General features: G+C 47.6%; 1 protein-coding gene across 14 annotated transcripts in view; it reads left to right on the forward strand.

The window, feature by feature from the left end:
• Positions 1-24,854, forward strand: part of TMEM164 (transmembrane protein 164) — a 161,198-nt gene that overhangs the window by 130,973 nt on the left and 5,371 nt on the right. For 13 of the 14 annotated variants that reach the window (XM_036840154.1, XM_036840155.1, XM_036840158.1 and 10 more), the window contains one exon: positions 24,112-24,212. In XM_036840154.1, the coding sequence (XP_036696049.1) occupies positions 24,112-24,212 (101 nt within the window). Of the gene's footprint in view, positions 1-8,675; positions 8,787-10,803; positions 10,821-24,111; positions 24,213-24,854 lie in introns of those variants that run through there. The other variant, XM_036840144.1, reaches the window with a different exon arrangement.

The following is a 24,854-nucleotide window of genomic DNA, read 5'->3' on the forward strand; positions in this document are numbered from 1 at the left end:
CACCACCTAAACCGCTTGGTCACTTCTCCCACATTCCGCCATGCCTTTGGCCCATGGCTCTCTCACTATTTTCATTACAACTCTAGCCAGCATCCTGAGAGCCTTCCGGTGAGGACCACTCACATCCCACCCCCAGCTTCTCAAGGTTCGGGCTTCTCAATTGCAGTGACTTCTGCCTCCCCTTTAGCCACCTGGCCCTTGCTTTCCACTAGAACTCTTCTATCTGAGATCATAAGCCTTTAGGTCCTTTTCTTTGACCCAAATATCTACTCCTTTCAACCTCCCCTTTTCCCCAGTAGGACATAACTTTGAGTGACTCTTGTGCCGCTATGACCAATTACTGGAACCTTCCCTTCACCAGCTCCTGAGAGTGTCTCACTCCCTTGTCCCTTCCACTGGGATTAGTGTCTAATCCCAGTGTCCAGTCTTGGTCTACTGAGAAAATCTCTCCGGTCATTCGGATTTGGGCCGCAGAAATCCCATGGTCTCTGTTATAATTGTGCTCTCAGCACCATCGCTCGCTTGTTTTCTATCTTTCACCGGCTCCTCCACACACAGCCCTCAGAAGTCATATGCCAGAGCTTTACCGCCCTCCCCAAACTTCCTATCCAGTCTATTCAAACTTCCAGTCCTCTCCACTTTCAGTAGATGTTCTCCCAACAAATGACTGGGGAAATAGAGACTTTCCGGTGGGCGTTTTCCCTCAACTACGTCTCTCCACTCGATGAGCTTCTTTAACCCCGCCCATCCTTAGGTTCCTCCCTCCCGTCTTGGAGGGAGTGCTGTTCCTCCTGCACATGGCTGGTCCCACACCCCGGTGTGGTTGCCTCGTATCCCTTCCACCTCCTCTGGAACCTCATCCCATCAATAAGTCCCCTGGAACCTCATCCCATCAATAAGTCCCTTGTTTATCTGGATTTTCAATGCTTCACTACTGGCTTTTCGGTCTTCCCTATTCTAAAAAACTTTAACTCCACACAACTCCATCCTTCATCCTCCCTGTCAGCTAAGCATCTTTAAAAAATAGTCCAAACAATATTTCCTGAATTTCAGTTCTTTGGACATCATAATTGTTGCCTCATTCATTGTAATCACCTGTATTATTATGTATGTAATATTTGATCTGTTGATTTTTCTTTTCCTAAAATATATTTGTTTTTAAGAGAAGCCTTATACTCTGTGAAATCCTGGATTCAGTACACTGGTTATCTAGTTTAATACACCTTAAACATGTAACTTCTAAATTAAAAACAAGATGTTTATCTGTTTACTACTTGAAATCACCTCATGAATAGGACATAACTTTTTTTTTTAACATCTTTATTGGAGTATAATTGCTTTACAATGGTGTGTTAGTTTCTGCTTTATAACAAAGTGAATCAGCTATACATATACATACATCCCCGTATCTCCTCCCTCTTGCATCTTGCTCCCTCCCACCCTCCCTGTCCCACCCATCTAGGTGGTCACAGAGCACCGAGCTGATCTCCCTGTGCTATGCGGCTGCTTCCCACTAGCTATCAGTTTTACGTTTGGTAGTGTATATATGTCCATGCCACTCTCTCACTTTGTAGGACATAACTTTGAGTGACTCTTGTCTGCATCTGATGAGCCCTCTTTTTACTTACGTTTCATTCATCAGAATGTTGCCGTCTGATGTCCACCCACACTGCCCACCTCTTCGTGGAAACAGCACTTCTAAAGATTACCAATGACTGTGTGACCAAATCTAATGGCCGTCTCTCAGGCTTCATCCTGCCCACACACTTTGCTACATTGGACATTGTTGAACACTCCTTTTTGGAATGTTCTACTCTCAGGGCTTCCAACATTCCCTCCACTCCCAGCTTGCCCACCTCACCGACCATGCCTTTCCAAGTCTCCTGCAGGAGTTTTCTTTCCTCTGTCCTCCGAGATGTTGATCTGCCCCAGAGTTCTGTTCTGGCCTCACCTCTCGCTCTGCTACTCCCGGCATGGTCTCATGTGCTTACACAATTTAGCCACCAGTCTGTGCAGTGATGGCCACCACATCGCCCTCTGCAGCCCGGAATCTTAGGAGATTCCTTTTCATGTTGTTAACTCAAGCATCTCCACCTGAATATCTCAAGCATACTCAAGATATGCTTGATGCTCAAGATATCATATCAAGATAGTCAAGATATCATAAGCTCATCTTGTCTGTGCACACTCATTATCTTCCCCATCAGCTCTGCTTCTCTTCCTGTGGCTTTTGACAGATAGCACCACCAGTCACCCCAGGTAGAACCTGGGAATCATCCCTACCCTCGCATCTATTTCATCCGTTCATCTAACACATACGTCTTCATCTGTTTGGGCTGCCATAGCCAGTTAGTACTGACTGGGTAGCTTTTAAACAACAGAAATTTATTGCTCACAGTTCTGGAGGCTGGGAAGTCTGAGATCAAGTCACCATCATGGTCACCTTCTTGTGAGGCCCCTCTTCCTGGTTCCTAGCTGGCTCCTTCTCACTGTGCCCTCACGTGGTGGACGGGATGAGGGATCCCTCTACAGTGTCTTTTATAAGGGCACTAATCCCATTCATGAGGGCTTCACCCTCATGGCCTAAGCACCTCCCAAAGTCCCCACCTCCTAATACGTTCACTTTGGGGGTTAGAATTTTACCACATGAATTTTGGGGGACACAAACTTTCAAACCATAGCGACATATTTACACGTGCCCTCTTTCTGCCAGCCTCTGCGCTGGCCATTGGGGGGCCCTGATGAGTGAAAATCAGATCCCACCCCTTCCCTCATAGAATTCATAATGTAGTGGGGGGAGCCAGATGTGAATTCAGTAATCACACAAATGGACGTATAGTTAGAACTGAGCTAAGTACTCTGAAGGAAAGGAACATGCTTTTATGAGAGCCTAGAACAAAACAAGCTGACTTAGTATGGAAGTTCTGGGGAGAGTTCCCTGAGGAAGTGACATTTCAACTGAGATCTCAAGGATGAGTAGGAGTTTACTAGGTAAGTGTAGGATTAAGGGAGGTGAACCCTTGTAACTGGACAAAATGGCAGATACGCCAGCACCTCAGCAGGAGGGAGAACCGGAGGGAGGGCAGATGACCCTGGGCCTGAGGGGCAGATATGGAGGGCTTTGTGGTCAGGGGTTTGGCCTTTATTCTAAGAGCTGTAGAAAGCCAGTGAAAGTTTTAAGAAGGGGCATAGCATCAGCTTGTTTTTCCTATTGATTCTTTTCTTGTGTAATTCATTTATATAGCTCTGTATCTAAGATACAGAAAGCCATTGTGTGAAAAAACACCTTCCCACCCCTTCCCCCATTCACAGCAACAAGTCCACAGGTTACCACCATTGTTGTTTTTTGCATATCCTCCCAGAATTTCTCTTTTTTTGTATATATAAGTAAGTTTTAAAAATATTTTATTTTCTTCTTAACACACACATCCCCAAATAGCATACCACACAACTGTTTTGTTGCTGTTACTATTTTGCTTAGCACTGTGTCTTAAAGAGCTTTCCAAGTAAGCCCATAGGAAGCTTTCTCATTCACAGCAGCATGTGTTCTGTTGGGTGGATGATAAAATACAGGGTAATATAAATGGCAACACTTTATGTAGCACTGTGACGTGCCATTGTTTCAAGCTCTTCCCATACATTAACTCATTGAATCCCCACCACAATCCTCTCAGGTAGGTGTTACTGTTATCTCCGTTTTACAAATGAGGAAACTGATGCTCAGATAGTAAGTAGCCGAACCAGGATTTGAACTCGGTGGTGCAGCTTTTAGACACAACACAAGGCTACAACACTCTACTGTAATTTATTTATCCCATCTCCTCTTGATAGACATTTAGGTTGTTTCCAACCTCTCACTAAAATAAATAACACTGCACTGAACGACCTTGAACCTATGCCATTTTGCAGGTGTGCAAGTGTGTCTAAAGGATAAATCCCCCTAAGTGGAATTGCTGAATCAAAGAGTATATGCATTTGTAAATTTGATGGATATTTCCAAACCCAGAAAAGTTAGACCAATTTAAATGCTCCTTGGCAATGTGGAAGAGTGTCTGTTTCCACACAGCCTCACCAAAAGAGGCTTTTGGCTTATTTCCAACCTTTCCACTTTTTGCCCATCTGATGGGTAAAACTAATGGTTTATTGATCTAGTTTTAATTTGAATTTCTCTTACTTTGAGTGAGGCTGAGCCTCTTTTTACATGTTTAAATTGGCGTTCGATTTCCTTGTCCTTGAATTATGTGTTCCTCTCATGTGCTCATTCTTCTCATTGTTGTTTTTTTTTTTCTTTTACAAAATTAAATCCTGGGAGCGCTTTATAAATAGGAGTTGGCCCTTTGTGTTTCGACCTGCAGATATCTTCCCCACTTTTGTCATTTGTTTTGTAACTTTGCTGATGATTTATTTTTTCCAGGTAGGATGTTTACATTTCCATGTAATGTATCTATTATTTTATGGCTTCCGAATTTTGAGTCATGGGTAGAAGGCCCTTCCCTACTCCAACGTCATAAAAAAATATATCCCATATTTTCTTCTGCTGTGTTAGTAGTTCCATTTATTTTTTTTTTATTATTATTTTTTACCTTTAAGTCTTTTATCCACTTGGAATTTATCCTGGTATTAAAGGGACCAGCTTTATTTCCAGATGGTCTCTCATTTGTCCCAACACTGTTTATCAAATAGTCCGGCCTGATCAGATCTGCTTGTGGAAAAGATCGTGCCGGTGCTGTGTACAGAGATCACCATGTTCTCCTACTTTTACCTCCTAGATGGTTCTCACGGCCATCCCCTTCCTGCCATCTCTAGGACCACAACCTTGGGCTGAGCTACCATGGCAGTTGGCTCTGTGTGATCTCCCTGCCCCCAGCCTCCCCCGCTCCTCCTAACAGCCCTTCAGTCCTGGCAACTCCCAAAGCTGTTTCTAAAGCCCGCATTGGCTCATAGCACTTCCCTGTTCGGAAACCTTCAGTGATTCCCCCTTGTCCCCAGAGCACCATACTCCCAGGGGCACAAAAGACCCTGTGTGCCCTGGCCCTGCCCCTTTCCCTTCGTGTTCCTCCTTTCCTTGTTCTCTGCACTCTGGTGATACCCAAATCCTTAGGGTCTCCTGAGTTTACTGTACAACTTTCATGGCTCTGTGCCCTTGAAAATGCCATGACTTGTGGCAGGAATACCCATCTCTAGCTTGTTGGCCAGGAAAGCATGCCTTCTTCAAAACTCACCTCCGCAGTCACCTTCTCCAGGCAGCCCTCCAAAACTCTTCTGTGGCTGAACTTGTCACACTGCAGTGCAGGTGTCTGTTTACATGCCCGTCACTCTAAGGACAGGAATTTTTCTTTCGTTCTCGATATCTCAGGGATGAATGAATAACTATATATCCACACACTACGCATTGCACATATCCTGTTATACATCTTACAAGCTAACATTTATTGTGCGCTTTCCATGAACTGGGCACTGGGTAAGAGTTTTACAAGATGATCTTGATCTCACTGAATCTGCACAAAGTTCACTAAGACTTACGGGGTCCATGACGTTGGATGTGGGGGGAAAAAATCACGTTTTCATTTGCATTAACTCCAACTGAAATACAGCATTTCCTTCAGTTCTGAATCGCAGACAGCAGCCCACAGTTGCATTTGCAGTACTTGGCATGTTGTCGTTAATATAAATCACAGATATTTTCTACTGATTACAGCTGCTACAGATAATCTTGAAAAATCATTTTCACTTCATCATCACCTCAATATTTAAAGACATTTATTATTTAAAAGTATTTTACTAACTGTATTTTGATAGTATTTTTTTCTTTTATAACCCTGTATCTTTTATTTTAGATATTTATATTTAAAATACAGTTACTTAATATATAAATATAATATATTTAATATGTAATATATTTTATATATTTATATTTTAAAAGCTTTATTCTGAGAGAGGGCCCCAAACAGCCCAAGGGATCCAAGGTACCCAAAGGTTAGGCACCCCTGCACTAGAGTTTAAACTGGCATTTCAAACCAGGCAGGCAGGCGTCATGACCACACTGCATGTAGTTGCTGGATTTGACAGACTGTGGGTTCGAATCCTGGTTCTGGCGCTTGGGCTAGTGCCTTCATCTCTCTGTGTCTGTTTTCTCGTTTGTAAAATGAGGATTAGTAGGTGTGTTGTGAGGGGTCAGGGAGCTCATATATGTAGAGTATACAGAACAGTGCCTGACGCGTGGTAAGTGCTGTGTATTGTTGTTCTTATTATTAACCACTTAAACTGCCTCTCGTTAATTTCGCATCTGTCTTCCAACTAGACCGTGGGCTCTTGGGGTCAGGGTTGTACCTTGCTGACTTCTAAAGCCACAGGCTTGCAGATACGAAGTGCATGTTTGTCAGTGGATTTAACACTGCTGACACCCCTCCTCTTAGATGCCCGTTTCTCCTTTGAGCCCCACGACACCCCTGTCTCCAGGTTCTTCTCCTTCTCTGGCTGTTTCTCCTTGGGCTCCTCTCTGCCCTGCCTGCCCCAGAAATCCTGGCATTCCCCATCTATAGATGCAGGCCCGAGAAACACCACAGGTACTTTAGGTTAAACATCTGCAATCAGCTTCCTCAATTCCGTGCTCCTCCTTCCATCCAACCTGCTCTTCTTCCTCTTCCTCTATTTCTTATCTTAGTGGCTCCACCAACCATCCAGTGCCAAAATCCAAGGCAGCTTCCTGGACCCCTTCCTCTGCCTCATCCCCTATACCAATCGGCCCAGAAGTTCTGAGGATCCAGATTCTCAAAATGCTGGCCAGTTTGGCCCCCACGCCCCTGTCCTAGTCCGGGCTCTCAGCCTCCATTGCTGGGACTAGTACTTTGATTCTTCTCTCATCTCCCTGCCTCCTGATTGCCCCTACCTCCCACCCAGTCTCTCCTGCATCCAGTCTCCAAAATACCTTTCTAAAGAAAGCAAAGCTGATCAGAATTCACTCCACTGCTTAAAATTCCCATACAGGATGAAGACCAAACTCCTTTACGTGGCATTCAAGACTGTTCACAATCTGACCCTTGCCTTTCTCTTTGACCCCATTTCCCATCACTTAAGAGTTCAAGTCCCATTACTTTTACCTTCGAAGTCATACCTGCACCCCCCTCTCCCCCGCCCAATACACAAACCAGCTTCTCTACTTGGACCTGACAAGCTCAGCGTCCTCCTCTACAAGTTAGCTCAAAGGTGCTACGTCCTCTCTGGATCTGTGTCTGACTTTCCTAGGCAGCCTAAGGCACATTTTCCTGGAAGTTCCTTATACTTTTTATATTCCATATCTAATTGTTTATCTGTGCTTTGCCACTAGGTGGCAGTCTCGTCTTTTCATCTTTTCAGGAGATGAAGCTGTATTGGGTTGGCCAAAAGGTGTGTTCAGGTTTCGTTCGGGTTTTTCCATAACATCTTAGGGGAAAACCCGAACGAACTTTTTGGCGGACCCAGTAGAATTAAAATCGTATTTTATTGTAATTTAAATTAATAATAAATCATTAAATTAATAGTGTTTATTATAATTAAGATGCTATAGGAGCAAGGGAGAGGATGAAGTCTTCTGAGGCCACACGAGTTTGGTCTGGGTAGCCGTGGGCGGAGGGATTAGCTGCCACTAGTGCATAGGGAGCACAGAAGGAAGGAGCATATTTTAAGGAGGAAGGTGATTTTACTTGAGTTTAAGGCAATTCTAGGCTCTCCAGGTTGAGATGTCCAGGAGGCCATTGAATGGAATATTCTGGAGCTGTTCAGGGGAGTCTGGGTTAGAGGCTGACTTCGATATCTTTGGTATAAAGGTGATGGATATAAACATGGGAATGATGAGATGATCCAGGGTAACTGTGTAGGTGGGGAGGAAACAGAACTTTGAAAAAGGCCTTGTGGGACATGAACCTGTAAATAATAGACAGGAGGAAGAAGGTAAGGAAATTGTAGGAATGGTCAGAGCAACAGAGGAGTGGCTAGTTGTTCTGGAATCGAAGGCACTAGAAATTGTCATCAAAGGACTAGTGATCCGGAGTGCCACATTGTTTCAGAGGGCTCCAGGAAAGTGAGGTCATTGGAGATGTGGGGATGGGGCAGAAGCACTTAAGGGTATTAAGGAAGGAGGGGTGAAGGGCCTTGCAGAGCCAAGGGAGGGGTTTCTCTCCCCTGCTTTCCCCTCTTCCCCCTCCCTCTCTGCCCATGGCTTGGGGCACGTTCAGGTGCTAAGATGAAGGCCGGTCATGAGAGGGCACGTTGAAGGCACTGGGAGAAAGGGGAGTGGATGACTTAGGTGATGACAACCGCTGAGAATGAAAGGGCTTGATGGTAGACTGAGAAGGATAGTGACAAGAGGAGTAAGTGCTGTGGGAAATGAGAGAAGGAGGTAAGTCTAGACTGTCCCAGTGCTGTCCAGTGGAATGTTCTGTGATGCCAGAGGTATTCTATATCCGCTCTGTTCATCGTGGCAGCCATGAGCTCCAGGTGGCTCCTGAGCAGATGAAGTGTGGCTCGTGCGGCCGAGGCACTAGGACTGGGGAATTTCGAATTTAACTTGAAGGAACTTGAATTGCAGTTGAAATAGCTGCTGCTATGTTGGACGGCGTAGCTCTTCTTCAACATTCTGGTTGGTGGCCAGCACTGAGGGGACCCCTCCTGAAACAGATTTCCTTGCATTCTTCCAGTACCGGTCTGTCCGGTTACCCCATTTTCTCCAGGAAGGCTCAGCAGCCTGAGTGCAGAAGCAGAACATCTGGCTTGAGGGATCCATTCAAGGTTGGGGCTTTGGAAGTAAGGTCAGTGGTGTTGAAGATCCAGAAGGCAAGGGATGTTCGGGGCAGAGTTTTGGTAACCATGCCTTTGGGTTTCCGACCAAGGGTGGGTCACCCAAGGAACAGTAAGAATGAGAAACAGAGTGCCGCTTTCATGTTAGCTGAGCAGGCACCCAGGACCTCAGTGTAGGCCGGGCTGGGCTAGAGCTTGCAGCTTTGGTCTGGACACCTAAGTGAGCTTCCTGCTCCGGATCCTAAGAATCTAAGGTGGCCAGATCTGTAGAGCAGGCCTCAACTTATTTCCCACCCAGTCAAAGGAGCTGAGAAGCTAGGGTAGAGAGGAAGATGAACAGGCCTGGGTGCCCAGAGAGACAGGTTCTTCTGAGATGTGCATGATGAAAAGTATGTGCTGCCCATTATGAAGCTAGACTACCTGCTTTCAAATCTTGGTTCTGTCGCTTAGTAGCTGTGTGACCTTGGCTAAGTTCCTTAACCTCTCTGTGCTTCAGTCTCCTCATCTGTAAAATCAGAATAATAGTACAGGTGACTCTTGAACAACGCAGAAGTTAGGGGTGCCGATGCCCTGCACAGTCAAATGTATAACTTTTGACTCCCCCCCATACTTTAACTGCTAATTGCCTGCTGTTGACCAGAAGCCTTACCGATAACGTAAACAGTCTGTTAACACATATTTTATATGTTACATATGTGATATACTGTATTCTTAGAATAAAGTAAGCTAGAGAAGAGAAAATGTTATTAAGAAAATCATCAGGGAAGAGAAAATACATTTACAGTGCGTATATACGTACTTATTGAACAAATCCACGTATAAGTGGATCTGCACAGTTCAAACCTGTGTTGTTTCAGGTTCAGCTGTACTTCCTCAAAGGGTTGTAATGCGCATTAAATGTCTTAATGTATGTAAAGCGCTTCTAAGAGTGCCTGCCCCTTAGTTCGCACTATATAAGTTTGCTGTTGTTAGCATGGTTTCTTCTTGCTAATGTGTCAGGACTCAGCCTACAAACCTATGAAACGTGGTGTGCGCGGTTTCTTCTCACGTTAGCAAGCTAGGGGATGAGCTAGTAAGTGGGGAGGTAGAAGTGTGGGGTGGGAGGGATGAAGAGTGCCCTATGCCCACCAGGGAAGAAATCCTTGGGGGGAGGAAAGGGGCACCAAGGGGTCGGAGGTCACGAGGAAGTCCACGGGCATGTGCACGGTAGGAATGAGGATGTGAAAGCTGAAACTCTGGGCAGCTGTGGTCAGATGCTCCTGTCTGAGGTGGGACAGTTGGCGGTGCTGACCGAAGCCAGTTGTGGGGAGTGAGGTTTAGTAGAGGTGCAGATCGGCAGAGTCGACGAGTTTCACTGGACCGTGAGGTTAGGGTGCTGGCAGTGGCGCCCGCATGGATGTTGAAATCACCCAGGATGCTGGCAGCAAAAGGCCTAATGTGGAAAAGGAAGACTGCGAGCCCAGTGAGACTGACCTGGGATGAATCTGATAGTGACCTGGAGGACAACGGGCGACAGTGTTGAGGGAGAGAAGCTGAAGCTTGAAAGAAGGAGAAAAGAGAAAACATCTAGAAGCAATAATGGGGGCTTAGAGGACCTCCCCACCCTCAACCCCCTACCCCACCCTCCCCCCCAAAAAAAAGCTTGCTCTGAGAAAGAATAGTCCCTGCTCAGAACAGCCAGAGGGAGAAGAAGTGTCCTCAGAGGAGAGCCAGGTCTCCTTAGGGTGAGGAGGTGGAAGGGCCATTCCGTGCAAGGGCGGCAGGCACAGAGGGATTTGTTGCTGGTAGGGTCGCCATCGTGGGTTTCCATGGGTTTCCAGCGGGACGGCTTGGACGGCAGCCAACTTGAGGACCTGCAGGGCTGGTGGTGCAACTCCCCACTCTGGGAACTCCCTTTTCTCCATCCCTGTGGGGTCTTTTTGGTTGGTTTTTATTTAAGCACGGTTTCTTAACCTGGGGTCCACAAATAGGAATTAAGGGGTCCATTAACTTGGATGAGAAAAATAATCACATGTTTGTTTTCACTAGCCTCTAGCAGAAACGCAGCACATGAATGTAGGTATGAGCCATGCCTGCGGATCTGTTGTCAGTAGCAATCGCAGATGGCTTCCTATCACGTTACAGCCGTGGCAGACAGCTCAGAATACTGTTTATGCTCACCGCCGCTTTGAAATTACGGTAGTTGCCTAGCTCTTATTATTAAACACATTAATAAAGAAACGTAAGTACTATATTACAAATCTGTTTAAATATTTTGATAACCGTGTTTTAACGTCATTGGCTTCATTTATAACCCTTTGCCTCTTATTTTATGCATATAAAACCTTGTTCTCAGAAGGGATTCACCAGTGTCCTCATGTTTCCTGAGGGGTCCCTGCCAGGCACAGGAAAGCTAACAAGCCCCACCTCCAGGCTGCTTGGAAACCCCTTTAGGTTCCACTAGAGGGCGCTCTTGTTTCAGACTTGGAGAACAGTGGCCTTTCAGGCTTGACCCAGGTGACAAGGTTGGTTTGAAGTCCAAGCAAATCATATGTCCTTTGGGGACACCTCAGGAAACTGGGGTGTAAGAACCCCAGTGTTGTTTGATCCGGGCAAGCCACTTCTCTCTTGAGTGGGCTTTACACTTACCTCCTGCACTTCGGCCTGTGATGTCCCCAAGTTTTCATCCCGACTTCCAGGTGGTGCCCCCTGTTTCTCTCCCACCCAGTGTTAACCCACTGCCCCACTTGTCTGTCTAGCTTTAGGATGCTGGGAAGGTTCTCTTTCACTGGCTTCCCAGTTCCACTTTGCTGGGCAGGCGAGGGGCAGGAGAAAGGATAAGGGACTCGGGTAGATTCTGAAGGCTCCTGATGGGTTAGGGAGTTAGAGGGAAAAGCTGGGGAGTTTGAGAAATTGGCCCAGGGCTGATCCCTGTGCAGGAGGGTGGGTAGGTGAGTTTCTGAAGACTGTGGGATTTTCGCTGCTGAAGAGGAAGTATTTGGAGCTCAGGAGTGCTTTGTGGGAGCAGGGAATTAATTCAAGTATTTCCTGCCTTAATTTTATCAGCTTCCAGGAGATACTGCTCCTCATGCCAGACCGTGGCCCCTGTACCGGTAGCTTTCCCTGGACCTCTTGGTACCTCTTGCAACTCCAGAATTCCCCCTAAGGCAGTGTGGTTGGAGGACCTAGCATCGATCACCTGAGGTGCTTGTTACTAAGATGGAAATTCCGGGGTCCACCCAGATCTCCTGGATTCTAGTCTCTGGTGCAGGGCCCAGGGATCTACATTTTCCATAGGTTCTCTAGGGCAACGGTTCTCAAAGTCTGGTCCTTGGACCAGCGGCAGCAGCCTAACCAGGGAACCTGTTAGAAAGGCAACTTCTCAGATTCCTGATTCTAGGCCCCTGTTCAGACCTACTGAATCAGAAACTCTTGGGTGGGACCCAGCAAAGATGCCTTTTAACAAGCCCTCCAGGGGATTCTGATGCCAGCTCACGCTTGAGAGCCACCCCCCAGGGGATTCTGATACAGACTGAAGGTTTAGCCTCATTGCCTCAAATGATCCAAGAGCTGGCTCCCCCTTGCTGAAAGCTCACCAGAGACCCAGCAAGTACTAACTGTAGACCGTGTGTGAGGCACGCGGGGGGGGTTATGTTTAGTAGCACTTTTCCCTAGAGTATCTCTGTGCTCCTTTAGCTTTTCTATCCCTACGATGCTCCAGCAAGGAGCAGAGAGCCTGAGAATTCCCTGCCAGCAGGACTCTGCTGCTTAGAGGGGTTTTGATCCACACAGGTGGTCACACAGCAACTTGAGAAGAGCAGAAGCTGGGACCTGGGTCTCTGGACTCCAGTGCTTGCTGGCTAGGCCAGGTCCACCTCTTGGAGTCTTTGCTAGCTCAGGGTCCTCACTCTGTGTGCTTTTGGCAGAGGACTGGCTCTCTGATCCTCACGGATGAAGGTGGGTCTTTACGTTGCCTTAGCCGTAGGCTGGGTGGCCCAGTCGGCCTCCACTAGGCAGTTTGAGGGTGAAGCCTGGCCTGAGTGGGCTCTCCAGCCCCTCAGGATAGAAGGTCAACCAGGTGGACCTTCCACATGGACACCCAACTTGGGACAGCCTTGTACATTAAGCAGACTAGAGGGTACAGTTCACTTGATCCAATGCCTGGATGAAAAGCAGCCTGACTTGGGCCTGCACTCAACAGCTGAGGATGGGAAATCACACATCTGTGGTCGTGTTGGGCTTGCACCACCCAGAGCTCTGTCTTCCGGGTAAATGAGGGTGTCTCATTTAGAGGGCACCAAAGATGGGATGGCATTGTTGTCGGGAACTAGACTTGTCATTCTCCCCCCGTACCCAAACCTGCACCTTCTCCAATGCTCCCCATCCCACTGAGTGGTACCACCACTCACTCATTACCCAGGCCAGGAATCTTAAGATAACCATTGGCTCTTCACCACTCCCACCACATCCAGTCAATCTGATCTCCTGATCATTTCTCAAATTCATTCCTACTACTTCTATTTTATTTAGTTCACATTGGATCATCCCTGACTTGGTCTATTACAATAGCCTCAACACTGGTCTCCCTGCCTCTAGTCTTGCCCTATTTCAATCAGCAGCCAGATGGGGAGCTCTATCCCTCACAATGTAAAGTGTGATCTGAGGACCAGCAGCACCTGGGAGCTAGTTAGAAATGCAGACGCTCCGGCCCCCACCCCACACGTACTGCATCAGAACCCACCTTTTAACAAGATCTCAAGATGATTTGTAAAGTCCAAAATATCTAATGTTGCAAACAGGATTCTTAAAGAACTGGCCCTCGTCTCTTGTTTATCCCTTTCTCCCACATGGTAGTCCACTGCTACTGAACTGTATAAAGTTCTCGAACATACTGGGCTGCTCACTTCATCCTTTTAGCAAATATGTATTGAACCCCTCCTTTGTGTCAGGCACTTGCTGGGGACAAGCAGCGAGTAAAGCGGATACGTACTTTTGCTTTCATGGAGCTTTCATTCTTTTGTGGCAGGAGACAGTAAAGAAATAAGTACATAGAAATAAGTAAAATATATAGTAAGTCAGATGATGTTAAGTGTATAAAGGAAGAGAAAAAGCATGGTAACGGGTATAGTGTTGCTGAATGGGTGGAGAGAGTAAAGGAAGGCCTCACTGAGAATGTGACATCTGAGCGAAGGCTTGCCGGCTTCTGGATATCTGGGGGAAGAATATGCCAAGCAGAGAAAATAACGAGTGTAAAGACCCTGAGACGAAGTGTTTGTAGAATATTCTAGCAATAGCAAGTATGTCAGTGTGTCTAGAGCCATGTGAAGGAAGGGGAAAGTGGTAGCAGATGAGGTCAGAGAGGTGATATAGGTGAGGGGCAGATCATATATAGGGCCTCATAGACCATTGTAAGGACTTGACATTTTCTTTTTAGGGAGATGGGAGGCCATTGGAGGCTTTTGAGTGGAGGACTGACATGACCTGAGTTAATCTTTCAAGGGATCACCCAGTTGCTATGCTGAAATTAGACTCTACGGGCACAGGATAGAAATAGGGACACCTATAAGTAATGTTTGCAATAAAAGAGGAAGGAGATGCTAGTGGCTTGGGCTTGGGTACTAACAGTAGCGGCAGAGAAATGCCATTGGATTCTGGATACATGCTGAAGGCACAGCCAACAGGATTTGCTGATGGATCAGATGTGGGATGTGACAGAGAGGAGTCAGGGATGACTCTAAGGTTTTTGACCTTAGTAACTTAAATGAATTACCATTTATTGAGATAAGGAAGACTAGGAGAAGGGGTTTTGTGCTTGTTTATTGCTTTTTTGGAGGGTCGGGGGAGGAAGTGCTCTTTCAGTTATCTAATGTTATATAACATCCCCAAAACTCAGTAGCTTAAAACAATGACTTACTATTTTTCACAGTTGTGTCAGTTGACTGGGTCATTCTTTGTCATGGACTGAATGTTTGTCTCCTCCCCTGAAATTCCTATGTTGAAGTCCTAACCACCACCACCACCCCCCCATGTGATGATGTTTGGAGGTGGGCTCTTTGGAATGTAATTAGGGTTGGATGAGGTCATGGGGGTGGGGCTTTCGTGAATGGGGTTAGTGCCCTTATAAGAAGAGGCCATAGAGTTCCCTAGCCCCTTCTACCATGTGAGAACATGGCAAAAAGATGTCTGTCTATGGACAAGGACGTGGGTTCTCACCCAACACCAAATCTACCAGTGCCTTGATCTTGGACTTCCCAGCCTCCAGAACTGTGAGAAATAAGTTTCTGTTGTTTAAGCCACCCAGCTTATGGTATTTTGTTATGGCTGCCTGAGGTGACTAAGACATTTTTTTTTCTACTTACTGGTCCTGCTTGGGTTCAACTGGGACAGCTGGGATAGCTGGGCCTCTCTATCCACAAGGCCTTTCATGGCATGGGGGTCTCAGGGCAGCATTCCAAGAGGGCAAGCCCCAATTCATAAGAGATTATGAAGCCTCTGATTGCATCTTTTTGATGAAGTCCCATTGACCAAAGCAAGTTCCCTGGCTGAGCCAGATGGGCCACATGGCCAAATCATCGTTGGAGAGGAATACATAAGGGTGTGGATACTGGGAAGGTATGATTCACTGGGAGCCAGTACTGTAACAATCTACCATAGGAGCCAAAATCAAAAGCTGGGTTTAAGAATGAGATGCCCGCTTAGATATCCAAGTGCAGATATTGAGTAGACTGTGAGCTATGTGAGCCTGGAGTTCAAGGCAGAGGTCCAGGCTGAGATGTAAATGTTGGAGTCATCAGCACGCAGATTGTGTTAAAGCCATGAGATTGGTTGAAATCACCTAGGGAATGAAAGTATTTAGAGAAGAGAAAAGCTCTGAGTTCTGCAACCTGATCCTCTCCATCATTTAGAGGTCAAGGAGGTGAGGAGGAAGCAGTAAAGGAGACCGAGAAGAAGCAGGCTGTGAGGCAGGAGGAGAACTAAGACAGCGGCATCCCAGAAGCCAAGTGAAGAATGTTTCAAGACAGAAAGGGTGCATAAGATGAGGCCTGGGAATTGGCCACTGGATTTAGCAATGAAAAGGTTATTTGTGACCTTGATGGGAGCTGTTTTGGTGGAGGGAGGGGTGGGGAGGTAGGCACGGAAGCCTGATTAGCTCGTGTTGAGAGAGAATGGGAAGAGAGGAATTGTAGACAGCGGAATATGGACAAGTGCTGTCCAATAAAAACACGTAAGCCACATATGTAATTTCAAATGTCCTGGTAGTCACACTAAAAAAAATGTAAAAGAAATGGGTGAAATTAATTTTAATAATATATCTGATATTTAACCCACTATATTTAAAATATTGTCACCCCCAAATAATTAGTATAAAATTATTACCGGGATATTTTACATCCTTTGAAATACAGTAGTGTGGTTTACACTAGTAGCACATCTCAATGTTAAACAGCCACGTACGGAAGTGGCTACCATATTAGGCAGGGCAGGTATAGACATTTCTCTCAAGGAGTTTTGCTGTGAAGATGAGCAGAGGATGAGGAGCTTGCAGGAGCGAAGTGAGGTCAAGTGTGTGTGTGTTTGTTTTAGAATGGGAGCTGTTACAGTATGTTTAGTTTATATGCTAACGGGAGTAATCCAGTAGAGAAGAAGAACTCGTCGATGTAAGAGAAAGAGGAAAGCGTTTCTGGAGTGATATTGAGTAGGTGAGAGCGGATGGGATTGGGATACAAAAGGGAAGGCCTGCCTTGGCCGGGGTCCTGGGCAGTTCATCCATGGGAACAGGGTGAAGGCAGAGCACATTGGGCACTGATGCAGATAAGTGGTTAGATGTGATCATGAGAGCGCCTGGAAGTTTTTGATTCCTTTTTTCTCAGTGAAATAGGAATCAGGGTCATCATCTGAGAGTGAGGATGGGATAGAAGTGTTGAAGATCTGAGATGACGGAAGACAATATTAAATTGTGGCCTGAGAGAGTGAACGGGCTGGGGAAGTGTAATGACTGTCTGGCAACATGAAAGATGCACTTGAGGTTTGTGATCACGAATCTGATGTGAGAACAGTCAGCGCGGATGTTTTTCTCCAGCCGTGTTCAACTGTGTAGGTGCAAGCAAGGCGGGGGAGGAGGTTGGGACTTAACCAGGGCTGGGGTTTTTTCAAGATGAGTATGGGGATAATGAGAAATGCCATGAAGTCAAAGGTGTATGCCAGGGATAATTCGAGTGATGGGCCATGGAATTGAAGGAGAGAAGAGGGAGCCATGAGGGACAGCAAAAAGGATGGGGGGACCAATGGATCACAGATTCCGGAGGGGGGTCAAAGAAGTGTTGGGGTCAGGGTTAGAGGGGGTCAGCTGGAAAGATAGAAGTGGTGGGTGAAGAGGGAATGCTTGACTTAACGAGGGGCTGCAGATATTCATAGTTATAAGGTCTCAGGCACAAGCTTGAGAATGACTGGCTGAAGTGAGACGAGGACAAAATCATTGAGGAGAAGAGGCCAGGGAGCTGAGAGGACAGGGTACTGGAGGGTTCATGTTAGGCATATGTTGAAAAGATCTAGAGATACGATGGGGGTAATTTTGGAGAGAAAGGTACAGAGCCAGGTACTAATATCCCTGAGGAATATTAAGGGCCATGACCCATAGTCTGTAGACAACTGTGAAACGGAAGGGTAGTGGGTTGGAAATAGCAATGCAAAGAAAGAAGTTCCCTACTCTCCCTATATGGGCCCAGGGGGAAAAAAAAAAACCAGTGACTACTTCAGAGGGCTAGAGATGAAGCAGGCTCCTTGTGGGGAGAGGTAGGTCAGGGGAGAGCATAAAGGATGAAGGGGACATTCAGAGAAGTGATCGAAACATTGGGAATTTGGCTAATGATTTCTCTGTGACTTTGCATATCCTGTTCCCTTTTCCTGGCATTCCCTTCCTTACCTTGTGCACCTGGAAAGCTTTTCTGCAATTGTTTACAGCCCAGCTCCTGCATCACTACTTTCCTGAAATTGCTACAGCAAAGATCACCAGTGACCAGCATGTTGCCAAACGCAGTGGAAGTATTTGTCTTTACTGTACCTCTACAGAGAAGCGTGTTCCCAGTGGAGTTTTCCGTGGATGGGAATGTTCTTCCTCCGCCCTGTCCGATATGGTAACCACTAGCTGTGTGTGGTTATCAAGCACTTGAAATGTGATGGGCTACTGAGGAACCAGATTTCTAATTTTATTTCAGCTTAACCCATTTAAGTGTAAATTGCCACGTGTGGCTCTTGGCAGTCTTTAATCTTGTCTTCTCATGGATCTTCTTTCTCCTGGCAACTGTTGCTGTTTTCCAGGCTCTGTCCTTGGTCCTTTAATCTCATTCTGTGGACTCTTTCTTCCGTGTTGATCTTATCCGTACCCCAAGCTCTGTTTCTGGGACATCTCCCTCTTCTGAGCTCTAGACCTGGACTTGCACAGCCTATTGGAGAAGTCCGTGTGGGTATCCTATAGGCATTCAGTGTCAGCACGCCGCCAACCTGAACTCTCCTTTCCCCTGAATCGACTCCTCTCAGTCACTGAACTCATAGACCTGGGAGTCACCCTAGGTGCCTCCTCTGTGTCCTACGAATTGCCAGGTCATCCATCTCTGCAGCAGCATCCGAACTGGTCTTCAACCTTATCCCTCTCCTGTCCATCACCCACACTGCTGCCAGAGCAGTCGAGCTAGCTGAAACAGAAACCTGACCTTGCACTCCCCTGTTTCAAACCTCTCAATGGCTTCTCGTTGTGAAGAGGATAAAGGCCAAGGTCCCGGGCACGGCGGACAAGGCTCTTCATGACCTGAGCCGGTCTCTCCAGCTGTGTCCAGTTACACAGACCTGCTTGGGATTACATGCAAATGGCATGCTGTTTCACGCCTCCACACCTTTTCCCAGGCTGTACCCTGCTGCCCGGAATGTCCTTTCCTTCCTTTAAGCTCCTGCTCCCATCTCCTTCTTGTTCTTCAAAACTCACCCAAACTGTCATGTTCTTCAGCTCCCCTTCCTCAGTGTCTCCATTACTTAGTGCGCTTACCTTATCACACCATCTCACTGCTCACGGGTAAGCTGCAGGCTAGTTCTGAAGGGCAGGGCCTGTCTTGGCCTCCGTATCCCCACTGTCTAGCATGGAGTTTGCCCAGCGTGCAGCCAGTCCGTGTTGAATGAATGGCTAATATGTAAAAGTGAATGAGTTGAAGGGAGCAGGAAGAAGATTGGAGAATAGGATGTCGTCCTGCCCCGTCTCATCTCCTTGGTGTAAGCCCTTCCCGGGTGGGACTAGAGGATGAGAGAAAGGGCCCTTGGGAGAGGCCTCTGGGGGTCGGTCTTGGCTGCTGGTGGCACAGTTGATGTCTCTCCCAGCACTCATAAAACTTCCTTCTGGCAGAAATCAATTTCAGAAAAAGCTATTATCTCGGTTTCCCCCTACCTTTAGAGCTGAAATGCTTCTATCCTCCTGGGGTAGAAGATGCTAGCAGAAAATGTCACATTTATTTTTTTCTTAAAGTAAAAAAGAAAAAAAAGTTTTATGTGTTTAATTTTTCTGGAAGTGCTTAAGTTTCTATTTTCTCTTAAAAGAAAACTGGTTTTTCACTGAGATTTTCCCAAGGGCCACATCCAGGTATATAAAAAAAGAATGATGTGCGTTTGCATACAATTTGCATAGATCTGTGTAGACTGGGTCATCTATTCTCATGGTGCTTTCTTTTTTTTTCTTTATTTTTTCAAAGAGATTGAATATTTGATCACCTTTGCAATGAAAAGAACCAACAGCAGTGAAAAGGCAGAGGAAACCACAAAGTCCCCCTTCATAGAAAAAGATCACCTCTTTACGAGATTCCTTTTCATCTTCCAGTCTTCTATGAGATTTTGGATGGCTGTGGTTGCCATGATAAAAATAGCAGCTGCCATCTGTATGCCAGGCTAGCTGCTGTATTTACTTTTTTTATATCTCTTATTCCACTCAGCAGCCCCGAGAGATAGACGTTGCTACAGGAAACAGGCTTAGAGGGGTGGCACAGTTTGCCCAAGGTCACCCCTCTAGGCAGTGACAGAGGCAGGACTCAAACCCAAGGCTGTCTGACCCCAAGGCCTTTGTTTTAAACCACTAAGCTGTATTTTCCATCACTGATGTACTGTTTGGTGTTCTGTCATTTACACCTGCCATCACGAGCCAGGGACTTTGCCACACAGGTATATAGTTTGTCTGGTTGTTATTTGAATGGCAGTGGACTGTTGCATAATACTGAGGTACCAGAGTTTACTTAACTTATCTCCCCAATTGGTTTGTTTCCAGTGTTTCAGTATAGTAGGTAGCGCAGGTGTAAATATCTTTGTGCAAATAAGGGCCATGTGTTGGGTGTTTGAGGTATTCGACGGTAGTCCTCAAAGTAGCATTGTTGAGCCAAAGGGTTATAGTTTTATAGATGCTCCAGAAAGTCTGTCCCATTCATTTCCCAAGCAGTGATGATTTTTTGAGTGCCTACCGTGCATCCGGTGCTGGAGGTGAAGAGGTGATTCAGAAACGGCCCCTCCCTCAGAGAACTAATTGTCTTGACATGGGACGGGTGATGTAACACAGAATGAATGGTCCTGAGGTTGCAGTGAGAGCACTGAGAAACGTGCCCCTTGGCAGTGCCTGAGCGTTCCTTTCCCCCCATATAGAGGGCAGGACAGGGTTCAGGGGCTTTAGGGGAGGGTGGGGGAGGGATGCTGAAGTCTGGCTGAGGATACTTCCCCCTCTGGTCCTATTTTCCCCCTGCAGCCACCACCAGGCCCATGGGGTCTGTCACTACTGCCCAGCTGCCACCAGGGGGAGCCAAGCAGAGGCTGGAGGGAAGGGACACCTGGGGAAACCTGCTCAGGGCTCTAAGCACCTGTCGGTCCTCCAGGTCCCCTCTTCCCCTTTACGTCCCCAGCAGTCAGGGTGGCAACATGGTACCCAATTCCCACTCATCCAGCAGACAGGAAAGTGCACACAGTATAAGCGCATTCCAAGTTCTGTGCTAGATATCTGCTAGGAACACAGGAACGAATCCCACGCAGTCCTCGACCCGAGGCACTCGTCTAGACGGGTAGATAGACAAAGAGCTGGTACAACGTGGTGTGATGGAGGTCTGTGACAAGTGGCAGCGGGGGCATTGAGCAGTGAGTCCTTTGGCATTGTGTCTGAGAGCCCAGTGCTCTGCTGTTGACTTCGGCTGTGGCACTGCCCATCTCCCAGCCTCGGTTTGTCCATCTACAAAGTGGACGGATGAGTCCAATCCCTGCAAAGGGCCTTCTGACTCAGATGTGCGGTGAGCCTGCCTCTTGTTCACAGAGCAAGCCTGAGCTTCTCCCCCAGAAGACCCAGGGGGGCTTCAGTCACCCCCATCTCACTCCTCTCCTTCCCTCTGCACTCCCCACCATGGTGTTCCTTGTTGTTCTGCCTCTGGCCTTCTTCCTCACTCGGTCTGCATATGCTCCTGTGACTTCAGTTACTGTCCTGTGCTGATGACACCTATATATGGGCGCTCGGCCCCATCCTTCTCACTGCGTTTGTGATACATATAATAATGAAAATAATCAGCATTTCTTAGATCCCCGATATGGCACTCCAATCATGGCTTAAATGATCCTATCTACCCAACGACCTTGTGAAGTAGGCGGCGGCACCCCATTCTGCAGATGAGTGAAACTGAGTTCAAGAGATACTGAGGCTTGCCCAAGGCCCTGAGGTCGATAAGCGACAGGAGCCAGGATTTGAGAACCTGCGTCTGCCCGGCTCCAGTGCCCACACTGTCACCCGTCACGCTGTATTTCCCAGAGTGCCGGCAGCCACCTAAGAGACAATTCTACTTGGATATTTCACGGACACCTCAACTTCAACATGTCTAAAACTGGCCTCCTTTCTCCACCTTCTGTCCCAACTCTGCCTTTTCCTCTCTTCTCCATCTCAGTAAATGGCACCATCCACCCAGAGATGCCCATCTAGAACCCGGGGCCACCGCCGTTATCTTCAAAGCTATCCATCCTCCTCTGTCATCGGGTTCCTGAAGCAGTCTCCGTCTCGGTCCCCCACCTCGACTCTCTCTGCTCCAGCCCACACCCCACACCCCGGCCAGGGTGATCTTTCTCAAGCACACGTCTGATCACATCACTTTCCCGCTTCAGACCCCTCTGCCGCTTTCTGTGGCTCTGCGGCAGAGCTCGAAGCTGGCCACCAATGGGCTGAAAGCCATCCAAGAAGACATGTTTTGTGTGGTCCGTTGAACGTTCTTAAAACAATTTGAATTATTTGCCAACGTTTAAAAATCAGGAATTTCCATATGAAAGTTCCCATTTCTGGCGTCGCTTGCAAAAGTGAAAACACTGGCAACTCTGGGCCCGCGTCCCCATAGGGCAATGATTGGGTGGAACTGAGTGGTGGCTGGCCTCTTCAGAGGGGCCTGGGCTTTCCAGTTGGCCCGTCTCCAGCATCCCTGTTGTCTGGTCACTCCCCTGCTCCCAGTTACCTGCCTGCCTGGGGCTTGAGGCATCTAGGGTCATGACCCTGCGGCACAAGATGAAGCCCAAAGCCCTCAGCCTGGCTCCTGAGGTGCTACGTGGCCCAGCTTGGAGCAGCCTAGCCCTGCCAACCTCTGAGTCCTCTTCCTGCTCACTGCCCCATCACACTGTCCCCTGTGGTCTCAGCTCTTCCCCGTAGCTCCCACGGATGTCTGCCTTCCTGCAGCCTGCTGCTCTGGAATGCCTAGGCCCCTCTTTTAGCCCCATTTGTCCTTTAAGACTCTGCTCGGTGCCCCCTCCACCAAAAATCATCAGTCTTCCCCCCCACCCGCCAAGCTGAGTTCCGTCCTCCCATAATACGTGGCACAGACCTGGGTCATCACCCCCATCATACCGGTTCTCATTGTTAGCAGCTTGTCTGCCTCCTCTGCCGGATTGTGCGTCTGAGGCTGCAGGGAGCCCATCTTCTTTATGTTCCTATCCCCAAAGTTTGGCACAGGGCTTGGAATATAATAGGTGCCTAATAACTGGTGAATGAGTGGATGAATCTGTGAAAGACTGACTTGGGAAAACACTACTGCAGGATGTCCTGTTGCCGCCTACTTGCTTGAGGTGGAGGGTTCCAGGTTCCTTCCATTCCGGAGCACCCCCCATTGATGCATGCACCCATAGCATCCTATAAGCCACACCCCTGCTCTGCATGGTCTAGAATACATCCAAGCCTACTGGGATAGGAGTTCCTGAGTGACGATAGAGGGAAAATACATCATTCTTGCTGTTCCAAGGGGAGAGAGTTGTCTAATGGTTGGGAAATGGCACAACAACTGGATATGGCACATTCTTTAGTTACTTGAATGATAATAACGATGCGGTGACGACAGTACCTGACACGCATTGAACACTTTGATTGTACCAGATCCCGTACTGAGAGTTCTCAATATACTCTTCCCTTTACTCCTCACAACAACTCTCAGAAGTAGCCCCATTTTACACACAAGTAAGCTGAGCTTCAGGGAGTTGAAACAACTTTTCCAGGGTCACACACAGCCAGTAAGTGGTAGAATCCAGGTTTGAAACCAAATCTGTGTGACATCAAAGTTAACATTCTCAACCACCACGCCATACCTCCTCCATGACGTTTCTCTTTAGAAACATGAGGGAATGATTAAAATAAATGTGGAAATGAAGGCTATACAATTATATATACAGTAAGATTCCAATTAGTAATCAAAAGAAGAAAGAAAAGAAACTCCCAAGGCATACAGCAAGCAAGGAGACACACCCACGTGCTAGCAGTGGTCACATTCAGCTAGTAGAGCGCTGGGGGTGTTTTTCTTCGTTTCCTCCATCTCATTTCTACCTTTTAACATTTTCTAAGTTTCCTTTGGTGAGCACGTGCAGTCATCTCTCAGTGTCCGAGGGGGACTGGTTCCAGGACCCCTGCGGGTACCAAAATCCGAGGCTGCTCAAGCCCCTTACATAAAGCGGTGTAGTACGGTCGGCCGTCCGGATCCGCGGATTCCACATCCACAAGTTCAACTAGCCATGGACCGATCCGGTTAGTGGAACCCGTGGATGTGGAACCCGCAGATACAGAGGGCCAACTGTATTACTTTTATAATAACAGTAAAAAAAAAAAATCCCTCTTTGTAATGGCTCCAGCATTACGTGGCAGAACAGACTTTGGAAGGGGTGATAGGAGTACCCATCTAATTGGTTGGGGCTGTCTCTTGAGCAGCCGTCGCAGGGCAGCAGAAGGGGGTAGACAGCAGGTGGTAGCTGTGGCTGCAGCGCCCGCACCCTGGTGGGACAAGGGAGGAGAAGTGGGTCACCAAACGTGCTGTCTCACTGTCTCCACTTTTCCTCCAGGTGCTTATACCCCGGAGCCCCTCAGCAGTTTCCGGTGGGCCCTTCTCTCGACTGGCCTCATGTTCTTTTATCACTTCAGCGTCTTGCAGATCCTGGGCCTGGTAAGTTTGGTTCTATCCCCTTCTATCCCTTCTGTTTGGCGTTCTTCATAAATCTTGATAATCCTGGTTGGCGCTGGTATATCGTTTTGTTTTGAAAATACAAGATGCCAAAGGCCAGGCTGTCAGAGTGTTGTGTCTGGGCTGCTGATTTACGGCCCACAGCCTTGGCCTCTCCAAAGAGGTTTCTGAATCCTTCAGTAATGACTGTTTCATCCCTGGGGAGGCAAGGAGGCCCTCCACTCACGGCCGCTTGGATCGGAGATAGAGAGCTGCACTGGAAAGTGGTTTGCTGTGGACCCCATGCGAGGCAGGATGCTAGCACTGGCCCTGGGCCTGGGGGAGGCTTCTGACCTTGGGTCCATTCTGGGTCTACTACCGGGCCCTGAGCTGTGTGTCCAGTGAAAGCGTGGTGTCGGGTGACCCCCGTGGCATTCTGGGATGTTCAGTGGTCGAGTTATCCAGAGCCCAGGATTGCTGAGTGCGTGGGCGGTGTGTCTAGTGGTGGCGAAGTGAGTAGCAAGAGCTTGGGGCTGGGGCTGGGGTCGGGAGACCCAAGTTCAAGTCCTGGCCTTGCCACTGCTCTGGGTGAGTCACCTCATTCTCAAGTGCAGTGCGCTCTCCACCCTCCGTGACACGGCACAA

The sequence above is a fragment of the Balaenoptera musculus genome, chromosome X (genome assembly GCF_009873245.2).
Source record: "Balaenoptera musculus isolate JJ_BM4_2016_0621 chromosome X, mBalMus1.pri.v3, whole genome shotgun sequence".
Taxonomy (NCBI): Eukaryota; Metazoa; Chordata; class Mammalia; order Artiodactyla; family Balaenopteridae; genus Balaenoptera; species Balaenoptera musculus.